Source organism: Rhincodon typus, chromosome 3 (assembly GCF_021869965.1).
Source record: "Rhincodon typus isolate 14 chromosome 3, sRhiTyp1.1, whole genome shotgun sequence".
NCBI classification, from domain to species: domain Eukaryota; kingdom Metazoa; phylum Chordata; class Chondrichthyes; order Orectolobiformes; family Rhincodontidae; genus Rhincodon; species Rhincodon typus.
Genome location: NC_063334.1, coordinates 62,982,588 through 63,002,883, shown reverse-complemented (window position 1 = coordinate 63,002,883; position 20,296 = coordinate 62,982,588). Strand labels below are relative to the sequence as shown.

The 20,296-nt window shown below is 38.6% G+C and overlaps 1 protein-coding gene across 2 annotated transcripts in view; it reads left to right on the top strand.

Annotated features, from left to right (window-relative positions):
• Positions 1 to 1,593: 1,593 nt before the first annotated feature.
• The window catches only part of anxa1a (annexin A1a), a 25,768-nt gene continuing 7,065 nt past the window's right edge, over positions 1,594 to 20,296 (top strand). The window contains exons 1-10 of one of the 2 annotated variants that reach the window (XM_048595144.1): positions 1,594 to 1,612; positions 7,511 to 7,572; positions 13,130 to 13,223; positions 13,919 to 14,013; positions 14,199 to 14,312; positions 15,949 to 16,039; positions 16,133 to 16,212; positions 17,033 to 17,089; positions 17,184 to 17,277; positions 19,211 to 19,306. In XM_048595144.1, the coding sequence (XP_048451101.1) occupies positions 7,522 to 7,572; positions 13,130 to 13,223; positions 13,919 to 14,013; positions 14,199 to 14,312; positions 15,949 to 16,039; positions 16,133 to 16,212; positions 17,033 to 17,089; positions 17,184 to 17,277; positions 19,211 to 19,306 (772 nt within the window). In that variant the 5' untranslated portion in view covers positions 1,594 to 1,612; positions 7,511 to 7,521. Of the gene's footprint in view, positions 1,613 to 1,674; positions 1,804 to 7,510; positions 7,573 to 13,129; positions 13,224 to 13,918; positions 14,014 to 14,198; positions 14,313 to 15,948; positions 16,040 to 16,132; positions 16,213 to 17,032; positions 17,090 to 17,183; positions 17,278 to 19,210; positions 19,307 to 20,296 lie in introns of those variants that run through there. The other variant, XM_048595143.1, reaches the window with a different exon arrangement.

Here is a 20,296-nt window from a genome sequence, read left to right as displayed (position 1 = left end):
TTCCAATCTTAGCACTAACCCTTAGATGTTCGTATGGGGAGTTTTGCGAGGCTGACTGGACTGAGTTTGCAGTTGTTGCTTCGATGCCTCTGTCAATGCCAAGTGGTCCATCTAGTTTCATTCTTTTTTTTTGAGACTTGTAGCAATTGATAGAACTGAGTGGCTTAATAGTCCATTTCAGAGGACAGTTAAAAGTCAAACACATTACTGTGCACCTGGAGTCACATATAGGCCAGACCAGGCAAGGACAGTAGCTTTTCCTTCCCTAACAAACATTAGTGAACTATAAGAGATAACAAGGTGTAGAGCTGGATGAACACAGCGGGCCAAACAGCATCAGAGGAGCAGGAAAGCTGACGTTTTGGGTCTGGACCCTTCTTCAGAAAGGGTTCATCCAGCTCTACACCTTGTTATCTCAGATTCTCCAGCATCGGTAGCTCCTACTATCCCTCAGTGAACTATAAGTTTTTTTACAACAATTGACAGTGGTTTTCAAGGTCATCATTAGACTGCTAATTCTAGATTTTTATTGAATTGAAATTCCATCAGCTGATATGGCAGAATTCAAACCCAGGTCTCTCGATTATTTGTCCAATGACAATTTTGTAACATCATTGCCTTCCCTTACTGATTGACATTTTGAGGCCTTTGTGACTAGTGAGTAAGTTGATAAACTGTTAGTAGAAACCATAGTTCCTTTCAAGATGTCTGCCATTTTAAAAGTGTAAAGCTAGGTGGTCTATGCTTATCAATTGTTTCCAGCAGCAGCTTAAAGAGAAAATGTATTTAACCTGGGACAAAAAAAATGAAATTACATTGTGGAGGGGTTAATGGGTGCTGAAAATAGAGCAGTAACTACATAAACTTTCAATTCTGTTGAGGTGGAAAACACACAACTGTCATAAAAATAGTTACAAAATTTCCATCCATCTTACCTGACAGTAATTAGGGAAGCCTTTAATTATTACTCACCACTATCAGTACATCCCTCCCTTACATCTCTAACTCCTCATTCTCCCTTTCTGGTAGTCATACTAATTGAGATAGTTTAACTAAGATGTGTCCTTCACTAAGAATTAACTAAAAAGGGGAGGTAAAGGTTATAACAAAATGCAATAATTAATGTTTTGAATTTCTGATAGCTGTATACTTCAGAATATGGAATGTCTTATTAATGTAATTACTAATTAAAAACCTTAATATCAAATTTGGATGGTTGTTCCTTGAAATTTTAATCCTAGTATATAATAATGGTAATAATAATAATAACAATAATAATAATAATAATGGTACATTTCATCCAGTCTGACCTGTGTGAAAGTATAATCTGTTGAGCTAGAACTGGACTATTGAATTAAGATGAATTAAGGAATAGATTTCTGTATAACCTTTAGCATTCCCCTCTCTTCAGAGTGTCAATGTAAAACATAGGATTACTTAATGCTGATAAGCCGGACATTTGGCAAAAAATCAGAGTTGCACTGATCTAATTCGCACGTGATTTTTGTTTGCAGAGGTTGCATAGAGACCTGAAAGTTGTTTCCGGTCTCTGTGCAGACCTTCACCGAGTTCACTGCAGCTGACTCCGGTTTGTGTATGTCCTGTAATAACTGTAAGTTGATTGGCTCATCATAGCCTGCAGTGCTTAGTCAATCGGAAAGAAGGCTAGTCATGAATGACCTCACTGGGTGTGGTAACAGTATAAATACAACCTCAAACAGCTAGTCTGTGTGATTTTAGTTGTGAATTTTTCCATTCCTGGAAGGGTGTTTTAAATCTTTGTAAGGATTAAATAAGCAGTTGGTAAGCATTAGTAATTTCTATTACAGTCTTGTCTTGATTTGTATCTAAACCTATTAACTATTAAAATACTGGCAGGGTTTAGTTTGTTTTCTGATGCTTTAATTTTTGCCCTATTGCCACTTGCAAGGGCATTATCTTAATTTAAGTTTGAAATTGAATGTTTCTTAGAGGGGCTTGTGTGAAAAAAATCTATTTCAACTCTGCTGTGTACTTTTTCTGCATATGGAAGTGATTTATGGATTTTTTTGTGAACTCAATCTTTGGTTATTTGAGACTGGTTTGTTTGAATGTTCAGTTGAAAACTGGATTCCTGCAATGAAGAGTAAAATAATGATAACTAGTTTGGGGTGGGAAGATGAATGTTGTATGACCAGTTTTTTTAAGCATACTCATTGAATCTGTACTTAACCTTATTTGGATTCAATTCCTGGATTTGAGCTCCTTCAATGCTGTGATGAAAGAAACCTTTTTCTCATAAAAGGGTGTTTGGCTCTCAAACCAGGAGCAGTAACTAATGCATCCTCTGTTTCAGATCTGGTGGGTTGATTTGAACAGCTGGCTTGCTGTCTACACCAACTGAAATAAACCATGGAATCTTGTACAAAAAATGTTTTTATTACTGGTGAACTGGATTTCCTCCAGTTTAGTCTTCAACTTAGTATTTATGGCAGGTGGAATAGAAGTTTATTTGAAAGACAATTTCTTGTCTTAACATGCTTGGTTGCTGCATGTTTTTGTGTGTTATTGTGCAAGTTTACTGGACTCTGGCAATCAAGTGTAATTTTCATGTGGAGTTGACTGACTGGCTTCTGCAGACTTCTTGTTTAATTCTATGACTTGGGTGTTCCTCACTACTTCATCCCCCTGCCTCAAAATTCAGGAACTGTAACCTAATAGCACTGGGAGTTTGTCTGTGATGCACTTTACAGCAGTAAAGGAACACCTACTACCATGTCCTCAAGGACAATGGGGCTGTGTATTATAAATCTGATTTTGCTTGCCATGCACTCTTGGGTGAGCTGTTCAAAAACAATAAATATTTAATCTAATCTTGATGCTTAAAATATGTTAAGCAATATTTAGTTATCTGCTTTGATTTGTATTCAAGTGTACAGATAAATTGTAGAGATTGAGATACAGGATTGTTGATTCAGAAGAATTTGTTTTAATGTAGTATGTTGCAAAGCTTGTTTTAAATTGGGTCTAGTGATAAAAGCAGTTAAAGATGTGATATTAACTTGACAACTGAGGGCTTTCAAAGCCCTTTAAAACAAAGTAGTGGTTAGCCATTGTGCATAATCATGCCTGATCTACTGTGACTCTACCTCCCCAGTCAACAAGAACAGCCTTTTTTAACTTTTCTACTGTTCTAGAAGTCATGACAAATAGGCCATTCACCTTATGTCTGCATCCACTGAGGAAACTTGACATCTATTTTAGCCCCACTTTCCAGCACTTAGTCCATAGATTTGTAGTTTACAATACAATTGTTTTGCCTTGATCACAAAACTGGATGGTGCATTCTGGTTGGGAATGTTGGTGGATGTAAAACCCAGAAGTGGAGTGCACATTTCAGGATGTTGTATGGCCACAGGAGATTGCAAGCATAAGGCTACTGAGGAATTTAAATTAGAATATTAAAGTTGAAGTGTTACTCAGCTGGTAATGCCTGTAGATAATTAAGCACAAAATGATGGGTAAATGGGATTTAATGTGCTAAGACATGTAGCAGTGTTTTGAATAATATTGACTTTAAAGGAGCAATACATAAAGTAGACCATTGAGTCTTGAGTCTAGGCTACCATTTGACTAGATTAATATCATTTTCCTGCTCTATGCCTAAAATCCCTTGATTTGGATAATTTCCAAAAACTAATCCAATTCATGAATGCATTTTTGAGCTTTCACAGCCCTCTATCATAGAACTCCCAAGATTCACTTCCCTCTAAGTTTGGTAGTAGATCACTAATGTCTGCTTTTGGGGCAGAAAAGCATGAAATAAGGATTTCTTCAGCAGCAGATGAGGTAAGCAGTGCAGTATTAGAGGGGAAAGATGGTCTTGGTGACAAAAGTATGATTGCCTGTGATAGTAAGAACTGGTAAGATGCTGGAGTCAGATGTGTGGAGCTGGAGGAACACAGTAGGCTGAGCAGGAAAGCTGGTGTTTTGGGTCAGGACCTTCTGAAGAAGGGTCCAGACCCAAAACATTAGCTTTCCTGCTCCTCTAATTGCCAGTTCATCTGTAAGAATTTAGGTTACAAAGTGACTAAAACACAGCACCAAGCAGAGTGAGGGAATGAAAGTTGTGTTCACCTGGTATTGGATGTTGAAGCAACCTATTTTAGACTGTGGAGGAATGGCATGAGATGATTGAGGTAAGGTTAGGTGTTGTGTATCCATGGAATGTTTTTAATGAGATGTGAGGAAGGAACAAGCCATTGATCACTTCAATGTACTTTGCACACAAGTCCTATGGTGTAGAAAAGGTTAAAAATTTGCAACGCTTCAAGGAAACCAACTTTTTAAAATCCATCTTAAATGGTGGTTGACACATGCATGCCTTAAGATTGTGAACCTGGTTCAAACTTGGCTAAGGGGGGGAACCATCCCACCAATGTCTACCCTATTAAGCCCCTCTAGATTGTTTCATTGAAGAATATTTTATGTAAAAGTGCATAGAAACTGTCCCTATAGGGACAATCCCTTAATTCCTGGAATAGCCCTAATAAACATGCTGGAGAAACTCGGCAAGTCCGGCCTCCTTTGTGGAGGGAAAGAACAATTTGTGTTTTGGGTCTGATATGGCTGTTCAGGGGTCTGTAGAAGTTTTATTGGACTCACCAGTTTGAACACTGTCTATTCTACCTCCACAGATGCTGAGTTCCTTGTTGCTTTTAGGTGTCCAATGAACTTTCGCACTCCCTCGAGACAATCTTTGAACATTACTCCAGTTGTGATCCTGCCAATGGCCTGTAGGATAGTGCAAACTCAGTTACTCATACTCAATCCCTCTTTTTATATACCATTTGCTTTATTGATAGGCTGCAGATAATGCAATGCAAGTTAGCTGTTGTGTATAATGACATCCAGTTTCTGAATACCACCAAATCAGTGTCTTTTTTTGCCAGAAACAACTTATCCAGCCATAAATCCTTGTGCTACAAGAACACCAATGTCTGCAGAACTCTGCAAAGAGTAGCTTGCCTCATCCCCCAGTGTGTCCATTTACAAGGAACATGCTGAAGGTGTGATTTGAACAATCTTCACTGGCTGTGGGTGTAGTTCCATACACAAAGCTAAACAGCATCCTGGACAAAGTAGCCTGATTGGCCACTGGCCCCACAAGCACTGCCTTCGACATTCTCTCCCTCCTTCATATCGCAATCAGCAGCCGTGTACTATCTGCAAGATGTGCTACAGCAACTCACCAAGGCTCCTTCAGCAGTACTGTCTAAACCCATGACCTCTTAGCTAGAAGGACAAGGCAGCAGATGCATCAGAACATCACAAGCTGCAGGTTCCTCCATCTCTCTCTATCATGACTTGGCACTAATTGTTGTTGGATCAATATACAGGAACTTCCTAATCCACTGAGGATGCCCCTATATCAAGGATGGCAGTGGTTCAAGGTAGTTCAGCACTACTGCTTTTGAGAGTTTTTGAAGATTGGCAAGAAATGCTTGCCTAGCTGGCGACATCCTCAATGCATGTGACATCTTTGTGCTTCACTTTAAACAATTTGACAAAGGCCTGTTTCAAACAGCATAGTCAAGCAGTCTAAACTTCTAAATTAATGTCATAAATGATGACTGGAATTAATTCTATATAAATAGGTTAACACTGCAATTCTGACTGTGGTTCAAGCATTGCAGACTTTAACATTTAGCAGTTTACCTCAATATTGAGCAACAGTAGCATAGATACTAGGTATCACCTTTCTATGATAATTGAAGGCTTTTAATCCTTGGCAAGATTTAGTATCTAAACAACTTGTGCAGAAGTGAACCATTTGCTCCATTGGAGTCTGTTATCCCTTTCTATCATGAATGCAGTCACTCAGTTTTAAAATGCTGGCAGTAATTTTTATTTGGTTAGGATGCTAACAATGAGGAGAGAATTTTAAAATTCATTATTTTCTCTCATCTGGACACCAAACAGACTTCATTTATCTTGCCCAATAACTTCAAATTAGTTAACATTGCACCTGTGATAGGATGTAACACAAATGGGTGTAAAAGTGGGGGTACAAACAGTTGAGATTGTGATAGGCTCAGTAAGTGGGCAAAGAGTTGAGAAATGGAATGGGTGGGAAGACTACCTAACTTTATTTTGTAAGGGAGAAAGAAGAGCAGCATTATTTAAATGGCAAAAAGTTGCAACACAAAGGGGTTTGTGGGTACTTGTGCATGATACCCAGAAAGCTGCTACACAATTACAGCAGGTAATCAGGAAGACTAATGGGATGTTGGCCCTTCTTTCAGGGGGTTTGGAATATGAGTGGGAAGTCTTACTGCAACTGTAAGCTGCTGGTGACTCCATATTTGGAGTACGGCGCACTTTTGGCCCCCTTTCTTAAGGAAAGATGCTATTTCATTGGAGGCAGTTCAGAGCAGGTTCATTGGGATGATCCCATGAATGGCAGGACTGTCCTGTGAGCAAAGGCTAAACCAGTTGGGTCTCTGCTTACTGGAGTAAAGAAGAATGAGAGGTGATCTCATTGAAACTGTTTTTAGGCACTTGGTGTGGTGAATGCTGAGGATGTTTCCCTTCATGGGATAGCCTAGAACCAGAGAGCATAACCTCAGAACAAAGGGATGCCTGAAGAATTATTTTCTGAAGGTGGTTTTGAAATACCTTGCCATGGAGGTGTGGTGGCAGGGATGGACAAGTGGACTTTGAAAATTTCACTAAAATTTAAGCTTGCTTCGATGTTTCTGTTCTTTTATATTAAAATACTCATACTGCAATGCCCACAATTTTGTGCTAGCTTGGGATTGACAGATAATTGACTTTTGATAATGACAGGAAATTTATATGTTATGCCCATCTTAGCCACAGAGCTAAGATCTGCACTGTGGATATCAATAGCCTCCAATTCTGAAAGTGACATTTGTTCGGTTCAGCGAGAGTACAAAAATCAAGGTTGATGCTTTAATGCAGTCCCTCCGAACTGCTGCTGTTGAAGTGCTTCCATTCAAGTGAACTTTTTAAATGGGGGCTACCTCTTCAGGTGGATATTGAAGATTCTCATGGGACTATTTTGAAGTACAGTTGAATTAATCCAAAAAATTGCAATATTATCATATTTTAATTCTAGTTAATGGCTTTTGATTGTTGAATTAACTCAGAGCTTAAGGCCTCCAATTTCCTGATCTGGGATGACAGGAGTTTCCGTCACTTAGGTGACTATATTGTCAGCTTCTATCTTAAAATAGAATGGGATGGCTTGTGCACAAACACATACATCCTGCAAAAATGTACTTGAGTAAGATGGCATACTTGTGGTACTGTGTACTTGGCATGCATCTTGAATGATTGTCCAAAACACTTTATTTTCATTTGGGTTACTTGTGTACTTTCCTGGCTAGTGAACAGTTAAACCTTCCAACCACTGCAGCTGAGGGTAGTTTTTGATAAATCTCTATTCTTATGAATGTATTTCAACTTGGATTAAAAATGACATGACCACATTTTGTTCTTTTGGCAGGACCAGATAAAATGGCATCTAATCTTGTCAGGATGTTGCTGCAGCAAGCAATGCAATCTCCTGTAAGTTTTTTAATACTTTTCAGACTCCTTTTTACAATTACTTCTGGTATCCTTTCATGTACTAGGAGCAGTAAGATTTCTACACTTATCACCGTAGGTAAGTTTTTCAGATGATCATGAGTCATGTGAATTGGAGACAAAATAGCTGCTGAGTTTTAGGGAAGACTCTGGTTTTTAAACTCTGTTATGTAGTTTGCCTTTTATTGTGTCTGCTTTTTACAGTCTTCAAACATTGAAAAGACTGCAGACCACAAAGCCTGTCACTTTAGGCTGAGAGTCAAACCATGATTTTGTCTAGTTTTTTCAATCTGTTGATTCACTACACTTTTTTGTCTTAATCTGCAAATAGTTCCTTCAATCTAACGTAACTTTAGTTTCTAACTGGAAAGCTTTTATCAAACTTTAAGATTGAGATTAGCAGGCAGCCAACCCAACAAACAATTCTTGCTAACATTGATATTGGACAAGCCAGATCCCAGAATTTAATCTAGCTAACAATTAAAAACCATACTAAACTAAGTGTTTAGCAAGATCTAAAATGGCCAAAAAGTTTCAACTTTCCTGATGTTAGAGTACAATACAAACAAATTGAGCTCTACATCCACCTGCATAACTGAGTCATTAACTTCTTTGCTGTGATCTATAGAGATGGTCCTGTTTTGAATTGCCTAATAGTTTGGGGAAAATGGGCCAAGAGAATTCAACAGAAGAGCAGCAGCTTTAAGTTTGTCATAGGATCTGTTTCCATGCTGTAGGATTCTTTGGTCCAACTAGTCCATGCTGACCATGTTCTCAAACTAGTCTAGTCCCACTTGCCTATCTGTCCAAACCTTTCCTATTCATGTACTTATCCAAATGTCCTTTAAATGTTATACCTACAGTCACCACTTCCTCTGACAGTTCATTCCACACATGAGCCACTATTTTTAAAAGAAAAGTTGCCTCATGTCACTTTTAAAAAATTTTTCTCCTGCCACCATAAAAATTTGCTCCCTAGTAGACCCTTGCTATTCACCTTATCCATGCCCCTCATGAGTTTATAAATCTCTAAGGTCACTCCTTGACCTCCTATGCTCCAGGGGAAAAATAAATTGCAGCCTATTTTTATAACTCAGACCCTCTGGTCCCAGCAATATCCTGTAGTTCATGATGTTTTAGACTAAAAAGGGTTCTGTCTAAAGGATGACCCACCTGGGGTTAACAAACTTGGTCAAAGAATAAGATATCCAGTGCAATAAGAACAAGCCAGTTCAGATGAGAACCAGGAGCAGATAGGGAGAAAATTGATTGTGAAACTTAATGGACAAGTGTGAAAGACAAGTTTCTACAGATGTATGTTTAAAAAGTAGATGGGATGGAACTTGAGGATGCAACTGGGGAATTAACAACATTGGAAAGAATAACTTAAAACATTTCTTAGTCTTCTTGAGAGCAAACAGATTCAACATCCTAAGGATAACATTAAACAAGGTGCTAATGGAGGAGGAAAAAGTCTTGAGTCTATTATGAGGCAAAGTATTTGATAAACTAATGGAACTAAAAGCAGATATCCCCAAGACCTGATGACAACTCTCATCCAAGGTTTTTAAAAGTGGCTGCAGAGATAGTGGAGGCATTGGGCAAAATATTCCAGAACTTTTTGGAATATGTGGTGCCCCTCTTTAAGAAGGGAGTGAGACTAAGCAGGAAGACAGTCAAACACATTGTTGGGCAAGTGCTAAGTCCTCGCAAGATGAAATAGAAGGACACTTGAAAGTTTTAATGCAAGCTGACAATCAACACCTTTTTTACAACTATGACCAACTTGACAGTTCTTTTGAGGATATAATGAGCAGCTGCCAAAGGGGGACTGGCAGAATATTTCTTGGAAATTCAAAGGTGCCACCTGAGAGGTTTGTGAACAAGATGCAAGTTCACTCTAATGGGGTATTGATTTAGTATGGATTAAGAATAGGTAAACAAACTAGGAACACAAACTCTGTCCCTTCTAGTCTGCTATGCCATACAAAGAGGATCAAGAATAATCTCTGTACCAAATTCTTGCTTTGTCTACATTTCCCTTGATATCTCTGAATACCAAAGTATTAATCTTTCATAGAATCCCTACAGTGTGGAAACAGGCCCTTCAGCCCAACAAGTCCACACCAAACCCCAGAGCATGCCACCCAGACCCATCCCCTATAACCCACCTAATCTACACATCCCTGAACACTACAGGCAATTTAACATGGCTAATCCACCTAACCTGCACATCTTTGGACTGTGGGAGGAAACCAGAGCACTCAGAGGAAACCCACACGGACACTAGGAGAACATGCAAACTCCACACACAGTTGCCTGAGGCTGGAATCGAACCCAGGTCCCTGGTACTGAGGCAGCAGTGCTAACCATTATGCCACTGTGAATATAGTCAATAACTTGGCATCTGCAAGTCTTCTTTCAACAGTCAATCAGGGGAAAATATTTTCCCCAAGTTCTAAATGGTTTACACCACTTCTGACACTTGTGACTCTTCTTTTAGCCTCTTCAACCAGGGAAACATTCCCTGCATCTTGTCTATCCAGTCTTGTTAGTTATTTCTGTCCAATTTCTCCTTTCTTCTGAACTCTAGTTTTGTCTGGGTCTGTACTCACTAATCTCTCAATTCCTGGTATCAGCCTAGTGAACCATTATTGCACTATAGTCAGTATATACTCTCCTTTTTGGGTAGGAAGCCCAGAACTGCACAAAATACTAAGACCCTGTATAACTAGCAGGACAACCTTTTGAACTTTGAATCCCCTTGCTATGAAGGTACTTGCCTTTCTAATTGTTGCATCTGCTTGTTTGTTTTTCATTGGTGTATAAAAACACTTGGATTCCCCTGTACATCCATGTTTTCCAATCTATCACCACTCTGCTGCTTTTAACACTTGTTGGCATATGAATATATTGTGAATAAATGCCAAGTATTTGCCCACACGCAACTTGGCTAGATTGCCCTGAATTTCTGCATCCTCATGCTCAATCCCACAAAAGACAGTTGAAATTTTTAATTTTTTTGGGTTGGAAAGATGTAACTAGTCCACTGCCGCAATCAGTCTTGGAGCTGCAATTATTGACTACTTACATTCTTGCCTTGGAGGGAATAAAGTTAATGTATCCAAACATGCTGATGCACAAGTACGTGGTAGGGAATGTTGTGATGAGGACAGGAATCTGCAAGGGAATCTAGATGGATTGAGTGGGCAAAAGTTTGGCAGATGGCCATGAATCCTCTTACCTATATTAATACTGTTGGATGAGATGAATCAAAAGGCAAACTTTATTTAAATACTCAAGCTCTTTAAAAAGAAAATCTGGTAGTTGTGCACAAATATTACCATGCAGGCACAGTAGGTGATTAAAGTGGCAAGTGGAATTTTGGCCCTTATTGCAAGCAGATTGGGAATTTTTAAAGGATACATTTTGTTATTGTACAGGACTTGGGGTTGATTTTGATTTATTGTCAAGTGTATCAAAGTACAGTGAAAAGCTGAGTATTGTGTACAGTGTTGGTCCCTGCTTTGGAAACAGGTACAGAAAATAGGCTACTCAAGATTACCTAGGCTGATTCCCAGAATGAAGGGGTTGACTTATCAAGAGCAGCCGAGGCCTTTATTGATTAGAGTTTAGTCGAATGAGGGTGATCCTTCCAACGTTAAGCTTTCCTACATTAAAATCCATCTGCCCAGTTGGTTGGCCTACTTGGTCAACCCCTCCATATCACTTTTTTGTTTTTAAATTCCTTGTGTTGTCATCACATTTCCCCTCCTATTTTCCATTAATGGAGGATGGAGGGACTAATCTCTTTTGAAACAAACTGCTGGAAACTCTGAACTGGCAGCATCTGTGGAGAGAAAACAGTTAATGTTTCAAGTCTAGTGACCCTTCAAGATTTTTCCTGACTCTCTTCCCAAGCCTAATTACATGGTTGGTTGGGAACACATACCTCCTAAGGCCTTGTTTAAGTGCTTTGTGAACTTGATTAGAGATCAATATTTAAACAGCTCAAATGTTACATGTTTTGGAATCTAAACCTGGATTTCAATTTTTAATTGGACTGCAAAGAAACTCCATTGTTCCCCTAAGCAAAGTTAATGTTTTCTCCTTGAGGTTTCCCTAAAGTTAACATTAACCCTCATGAAGGGGCAGTAGATTCTACATTAACTCCTCTTTCTCTCCACAAGTGCTGCCAGACCTTGTGTTTCTCCAGCATCTGTAGTTCTGTTTACTTTAGGAAAGCAGGCCTACTGTTGCATTATTACCTCTTTATTCAAACCTAGGCAGCATTCAATGCCTAAGATCTTGTGCTTGTATCTCCAAACTTTAGGAAAATTGTAAAAAGGCTGAGCATGACTGCTTCTGCATTACTTTAGCTACACTTTGCATGTGCTACCTCTTGATCTTGGAAAATCAAGGGCAAATCAGGACTGTCAATGTTTCATAGGAAAATAACAAGCCATGGATCTCTTCCTTGGCTTAGATTTCTCTCCCTCTTTTGCTTGCCCTGATGTCCCTCAAGCTTAACTCTCATTGTGCATAACCATCTTGATGGGCATGTACATTTGGAATTGACAGCTACCTCTGATGCAACAGCTGTTTGGATCTGCACATGGCAGGATCTCATTCAGTGATATAAACTGCCTGGCTGGATCAGCGTCTGGTTCCTAACAGAGTTCAGTTAAATGTGGCATCATTGGGAGAAAGTGGAGTGGAAAGCTAGTTAATAGTAAATAACAAATGAAGCATAGAACCAATACCAATTCTTCTAGAAACTGATACTAGCAAAGATGGCTGTCTTACTCTGCCTTGGATTTTGAAAATTATTTATCTTACAATAAAATGCACTGAACCCATGACAATGGAGCTACATTATGCTCTTGATGAGCAAGCCAGGCTGTGTTGAACTGCTTGTAAACCACTTTTGACTCCAACTTTTTTTAGAAATGTTTTCTCATCCTGTAAATGAATTGTTTTGCCATTTGGAAATCTTCATGTACCAGTTTAGTAGTTAGAAAGGGATGAAAGCAAGACACAATTTCGCTTAATCCCTCTAGTTGAAATGGGACCAAAGTGACATTAACCTGCCACTTGGGTGGAAAGACTGCAGCTGCCAACTCTGGCACAATATTGAAGAGCATGTGCCAACTGTTCAGGTGCATGGCCAACTTGCTTCAGTTTTCTCTAATGCCACAAGCTAACCTTTGTTTAAAACCCCCTATCTATCTTGTGAATGAATAAGAAAGCAGTGATATCTTGATGTGAAACATCACATTACATCCTATAATTGATTCTTCCTAGAAAAGTGACACTGTTTCTAGACTTAAAAATGGAAGCCCACCATCTACCTTGAGTGACTATATATTGGTCAAGTCAATCTCTGAATAATGACCTAGTTTGGGAAAGAGAATGCAAGTGTACAGCAATTTTTGTTTTAGATACAGTATGTTCAATCCAATTAAACAGCAAGCTTAAAGCAACTATTTTTGATCCTGAAATCATTTCCCTTTTCCTGTTCTCATTCTTGTCTACCCAGCTCCCTTCCCCCAGTGGACCAACAGTTACTCCATTTCCTAACTTTGATGCAAGTGCTGATGCTGCTGCATTAAATAATGCACTCCAGGCAAAAGGTAAACAAATTCTTTTTTCTTTTCTGGGGCAGAGTTATTTGTTGTTGTGCTGAAATAAGTAAAAATCAAATGTCTGTGTAGTTCATGGTAGAATCGCTACAGTATGGAAACAGGCCCTTTGGCCCCACAAGTCGACAGCATCCCACCCAGACCTATTTTCCCCCATAATCCACCTAATCTACACATCCCTGAACATTATAGACAATCTAGCATGGCAAATCCACCTAGCCTGAACATCTTTAGACTGTGGGAGGAAACTGGAGCATCCAGAGGAAACCCACACACGAGGAGAATGTGCAAACTCCACAGTCTCTCAAGGATGAGAATTGAACCCATGCATGGTGCTGAGGCAGCAGTGCTAACCACTGCCACCCTGCAAATGGTTGTTGATGTGGATGCACAATTCTACATAGTATTTATTTAGAGCAGGTTTTAATAGCTGAAATGTGGAACCCATTTTGAGTGAAAACTTGAACTACATATTTTGGGTACAACTACAATATTTCACACACTGATCGTGATTTCCATTTCAAAAGGAAAGGAACTTTCCCCAAACCCAGCCGATACCTTCTGTAGCAAAAGTCAATGTTCCCAACAAACGGGATAGGGGTTTATTTTGTGCTCTTACTTCTGTGATAAGACAATGATTTATAGTTGAATGGGAGTGGCTGACTTTTTCTTGGAATTTTTTCCAGGTGTGGATGAAGAAACAATTATAAACATTCTGACATCCCGCAGCAACTGGCAGCGTCAACAAATAGCCTCTGAATATCAACAAAGTGTAGGAAAGGTCAGTTCTACAATGCAATGTTTTTCTCCATTTGGAAATGCTGAATAAGCTGTAATTGTGCTTGGGAAAAGCTAACTCCAAAAACAAGTATTAAGTGATTGCTTAAATTGTGTGACACCTCTAAATTTTCCTTAATTATTTGAAGGAATGATGTATTTATTTTACATTTTTTATTTCTCTAAAAGCAACTGAAAGATGTCTTGAAGAGCAAACTGTCCAGTAAACTGGAGACTGTAGCCCTTGGCCTGATGAGAACTCCTGCCCAATTTGATGCAGATCAGCTGCATGATGCTATTAAGGTATTTTTTAAAAATCTTAAAGCAATTTCTCAGAACCATTGGGACAGTAATACTCTTGGAGTGGATCAGGGAATAAGTTAGCAACCTGAATTCCCTAGACCGTTTTGTACCCTCTTGTATACTTAAGCAGCAAACCTCATGGGACCAGAAGCTACTGAAACACTTGTAGAATCTCAACTTATTTATTGCAATCATCCAGCAAGTTTAGAAGATTCCAATAGACAAGTTGTTGCAACATGTCATATTTGGTTTGCTCAAACAGCATTCATTGAGTCTCGATGGTTATTTTACCCAAGGTGTCTCACCCTCCCTTTGTGACAAGACTAGAGAAGTATTTCATCTAGTGCTGTTGACTGTGGCTTCCTTAGCTGCTTTTTTCTTTAGATGATCTTTTTGAATTGTCTAATGTCTTAATTGAACTTCTGTCTCCTCCTTAGCTGCCTTAATTCAGATTGCAGGACGCCCCCCCCCACCATCAACCTCTGATATGATGTTGGTATCAAACTGGACTATGACTTCCAGTTGTTCTGCCAATTCCTATCTTGTGTAGCTGTGCCACTCCCAGTGCTATGGACTTGGTTTTTCCAGAAAGTACAACAGCCAGTAGTACCCAAAATGGAATCTGTTAGGTTGTACCAGATGTTTCCTCTATTACCTGCCTGGTGCTATTATTCTGTCTGATCACCACCCTTTCTGCCTTTTTTTACTCTCCCTGCAGTTTGGCAATCTAACTGTACATGTTATCTGCAAAAGCCTCAGCCTTAAGGTGATTCTAGCTGCTGCTGCAGATCTCACTAATTTACTGTAGCTGTATCAATAGAAACTCCCTGGAAACATGGCCAAGCCCTGGGCTGCTCCCTAACTTTCACCACAGCACTAAGCCAACCTATCATGCCATGACTTATCCTTAAATTGCACTTTGTTTGCTTCCTTGTGTGTATATACAGGACATTACCTCATTTCTACTTTAAGCACTTTGTATAACCTCAATTTTAGTCCAAAGGTTGGACAGTAAAGATCTCCACTTGGCTCTGTTACCAAAGTCATGACTTAGTCTGTACTGGTTGCTGATCCTGTTTGAGCTTTTCTCCTGCATTACTTGAAATATTTTCAAAGCCCACCCCTCTGCAGCTTTTCAATATTTTTGGTTTCCTTGAAGCTCTCTTACACTTCTTTTTTGCCTTTAAAACATTGATGTACTTTTGTGTACTAATTGGTAAAGATAACTTTCAAATGTAATAGGAAAGACCTTCATCACTATAATCAGCTAGCTCCCTGATCTGCAGTAGGGAAAGAACTAATTTTTCACTGGGCTCCACTGAATACAGTTCAATCTCTGCCTGTCACAGGGTCCTTGCTTTGTCTATTTTACACTCATCCTCCTTTTGGAATTTGAATATGGAAGGTAAATTAGCCAGGAAAGGATAAGCTGGATAGATAAGAATTTCAGGTGAATTGGCATAAAAACAAATGTAGATGCCATTGAGGAATTGGAGTATGAATGGTCAGATCAGCAGAGAAGGTGATAGAATCATCACAATGTGAATCTGTGCCATAGTTTCTAATTTCTAATGTCATTTTAATGGTTTTAACCTGATGTACAAAAGTGTATTAATTTCAACTTTTATGCTGATAGGGTCTTGGTACTGATGAAGACTGTCTGGTAGAGATACTGGTATCCAGGAGCAACAAAGAGATCAAGGATATCATTAAAGCGTACAAAGAAGGTAATACACTTCATGATGGGTGATCTAAAGGATAATGGAAAAGCATATGGGTCACTCCTGACAGATTGCTAACAATTGCATTTTCTCTTGTAGAATTCAAGAGTGACTTGGAGGAAAAGATCAAGGGTGATACATCAGGGGATTTCCAAAAAGCTTTAATTGCTCTACTTAAGGTATGGTATTTTAATACTGAAGTATGTGTTCAAAACAGCAACTTCTTTATTCAAAAGATTTCCATCTTTCTACTGGAACACTTTGCCTAGTACATCAATATGTATGCAGGCTAATGTTACCACAAAAGTCCCACCCTCACCTGAAGTGTGGTGACTATTCACTTAAACCATGGCCAGTTTAATCTCCAATGAGAATAGTGCTATGTTCCTCTGGAACTATAGTGACAAATTTTTATTCTTGATGAAATGTGCTAAGTGCCACTACTTGGGAAACTGCTCCCACTAAAATGGAGAAGTAAATGCCAACAAGACTAATGAGTACTGAGACTCTCATTATGGTGCAGTCCTAAAATCTGGCAAATAACAAATCTTGGAACTGAATTTTCAAGCCTATTAAAACTTGAATGGGAGAAGGGCAATGTATGAAATGGGCTTGCAGTTGCTTGTTGGGATAGTTGACTCCCAGAGTATATTTTGAGTATCTGTCATTGTATGTTAGATGTCAACCTTTAGGTATGAAGGGGGAAATAAATCAATGGAAATAACTCACTCCAGATAGTAAGAACTGCCAATGCTGGAGTCAGATAACAATTGTTCCTCAAAGATATTGATTACAACAGCTTCAAAGTTTTGAACTTTGCTGCCAGACCCATTTGAGTCTTCTAGCACTGCTTTTATTTCAAATTGATTTTTCAGTATTTTAATGAACATAAAATAAGCTACCTAACTTATTTTGACTACATAAATTCTGGTGCCATTTAAGGCCTACATCTAGGATAGTAAATATGACATGCATCAATTTAAATCTTGTCTATTGCAGGCATCTAGAGATGAAAGTTGTACAGTGGATCATGATCTTGCTGATGATGATGCAAGGGTGAGTTGATTGTTTTGCTTTTCTCCAAATGCCTGTGAATTTTTTAGCAGAAAAATTTTAACTGCAGAACTATACTTGTACATTTTTAATCTAGGCTTTGTATGAAGCTGGTGAAAAAAGGAAAGGGACTGATGTTGACACCTTCATTAAAATTCTTATGAGCCGAAATGCTGCGCACATGCGAACAGGTAAGAGAACCAAACTGTCAATCCAGTGAAGATGTTCAAACACTTGACTCATAACCAAGCTCTGACTTAATCAATTAAGATGTGTAAATTTGTTTTTTGATTTGGGTGTCTAAATACTTGCAGCAACAGTAGAATTCAGTTGCTTAATAAGATGCTTAACATGAAGTCTGCCTTTGCTTACCACAGATTCTTTCAGTCAAGCAATTTTGTAGTCCTTCCCTTATGGACCAGAAGCCTGGGTTCAAGCAGCATGTGCTTAATGTCATAATATGCCTGAACAGGTCAATTAAATTTAAGGAGATGTTGGGGGTAAAAAAGTTTAATGTCAGTGATTATTAGACCAGAGCCCAGGGACATGGGTTCAGATGCCAGCATGGGATTTGAACAAGTAATGATGGCTCTTGTGGTGCAGTGGTAGTCTTTTAACATCTGGACCAGAAGGACTGGGTGCAAGGCCACCTGCTCCAAAGCATGTATTAACATCTCTGAATGGGTTGATTTAGAGAATATCTACAATGGGAAAACTAACTGCTAATTTGATAGGGGTGTTGCCATGGAGAATGCACCTATTAATGCTGATTGACAGATAACAGCCAGGTTCTAAAATTTTTAACCAGGCACAGTGACTCTGACTCTGGTCAGGGAATTGGCCTGAGAAATCACACCACCAAAGGACTTGTCAATTTTCAAGTTAAAACATGTGTACTACAAGAAAAGAAAACTGGTAAGTTATTTTCTGATTCAACATTTCAGGAAAATGTCCTGAGCAGAGTCAGCCATCTTGGTTTAAAACTTGACCTGGCTGTTAACTGTCAACCAGCATTAATGAATTACTGAAGTATACTAAATCAGTAACTTACTAACCAACCGGCACTCTCCTTGCAGTATAAATGCTAGGTTTCCTCCTGAATTGATTCTTGCAATCTGTCCTGATGAAAGATGCAAACCTTCAAAAGTTTGTCTTTTAAGCAGTGTGAGTTCTTTACCAAATAATTATTATTCTTTTTCATTTGAAAGAGGGAATTTCAAAACTGTCTCAGACAAGTGGTCTTGCAGGTTCTTCCACTTCCTTTCCGTATTAAGAACATTATCTTGAAGGAAGGATAGAGACAATATCAAACTGAAAGATGACCTCTAACAATGGAACAGAATCCTTTACTGTACTAATGCTGAGATCTAGAAGCCCAAACCACTACCATCCTGCTGAATAAGAACTTTTTCAAATGAGAAAATCAAATCTGGCACTTACTAGCTAACAATTCCAGTGATCAAGAATAGAACTAAGTTACTCAACCTGACTGACTGTTAAATGGGAGACTCTGCATTCCAACCACAAATTTTGTGCACTGATTGGAAGTATGAAGGAACTTTTAATGAAAAGCAATATTTGACCAAGTAAAGGACTGAGCAACTGAACTGAATTATGATCTGCAAAAAGTCAATTCCAAAAACTACAAATATTGTAAATGGGGTCCAAAGACTGCTGAAAGATGATTTGAATTGTTTGGGGTAAGCTTAGCTCAAGGCTGAGGGGTGAAATGAATTCTTCTTCCTTCCATATCTCAAATTGGTTGCATAGTTGGCTAACTGACAAAATGACCAGTATTAGCTTCAAGTGACTTCTAACACACTTTGCTGTAGTGTAAATTGGCCTAAATTTTTAGAAATGCTTATTGTAGATTACCTGAATATACCATTGTTTAAAAGCTGTTTTTGTGCACACTGCTTTCTTTTTTAAACTATAAAATATCTAATCTGACTAGGACAGGAAGAATTTACACTTCACTTTGAAACTAGTTGAGGGTTTTAGTAATCCTTTTTACCACAAGTGAAATGTGGGAAAAATCTTCATACTCTTAGACTTTACAATTTCAGTTGAAATTGTAACTTGAATTTCACAGATTAAAAACTTGTTTGTTCTGTTTTATTCCAGTGTTTGAGCGATACACAAAGTATAGTAGGCATGAGGTTGACAAAGCCTTGGATCTTGAACTGAAAGGGGACATAGAAAATGCCCTCTCATCTCTGGGTATGTGAAAGATTATCTAAACCTTTTTAATGTTCCACTTCTCTGAACCTGCACAAACTAATCTCTTTTTTGTGATAACCATTGGAGTTGGTCGTTTGTTGATTTTTAATTCTTGAATTTGAGAACGCTGGTGAACAGCATCATGGAACAAATGAATACTAATCTCTGGAGCTGAAAGTCTGAGCTCCAGTCTTCTAGTAACAAAGACAAATAGGCATTAATTCAATCTGGATTTAAGACCACAAGAAATTGTGGCAGATATGCTGAGTTTCAAAACCATTAGACTTCCAAATGCTCACTCTCTCCATTACTGATATCTATCCAGGTTTGAAGATTCACTGTCACTTTCAGTAGCACTTAGTCAATATGGTTGATTTTAATGTACAAATGTAAGTAGATTTTTGTATTCTTTCAGACTGAAATGGTGGTATTTGCATCAATCAATTAGAATAACTGGGCTTTCTTCCACAGATGAAGCAATGATTTTATTTGTACTCTTAGTAACTGTTTTCAATGCAATCTCCTGTTTGAAACTCAACCGCTCAGTGCAGTCTGTCTTCTGGGCATCTTGAGTCCAGATGACTGAATTAAACTGAACAACTTCAGACAATGAGTTCTGTCCTTTTGTTTTTTTTTCTTAAGCACCAATCTTTTTTCTTTCTGGCTTGAGCTGTTCACTATTCTACCTGTATTTTACTCTCAACTAATGCCTTTACCAATTACGATTCCTTTTGCCTTTTTGTTGCACTGTATATTTGATGCATAATTGCTCTAGGTTACTATCCTATTCCAGGACTTTACCTCCTTTCCCCAACCTGTTTAATAATCAAACTCACCAAATATCTACTTCAGTTGGAAGAATCCTATTCCTGTTTAATGTTAGAGATAGTAGGAACTGCAGATGCTGGAGAATCTGAGACAACAAGGTGCAGGGCTGGATGAACACAGCAGGCCAAGCAGCATCATAGGAGCAGAGAGCCTCTCTGCTCC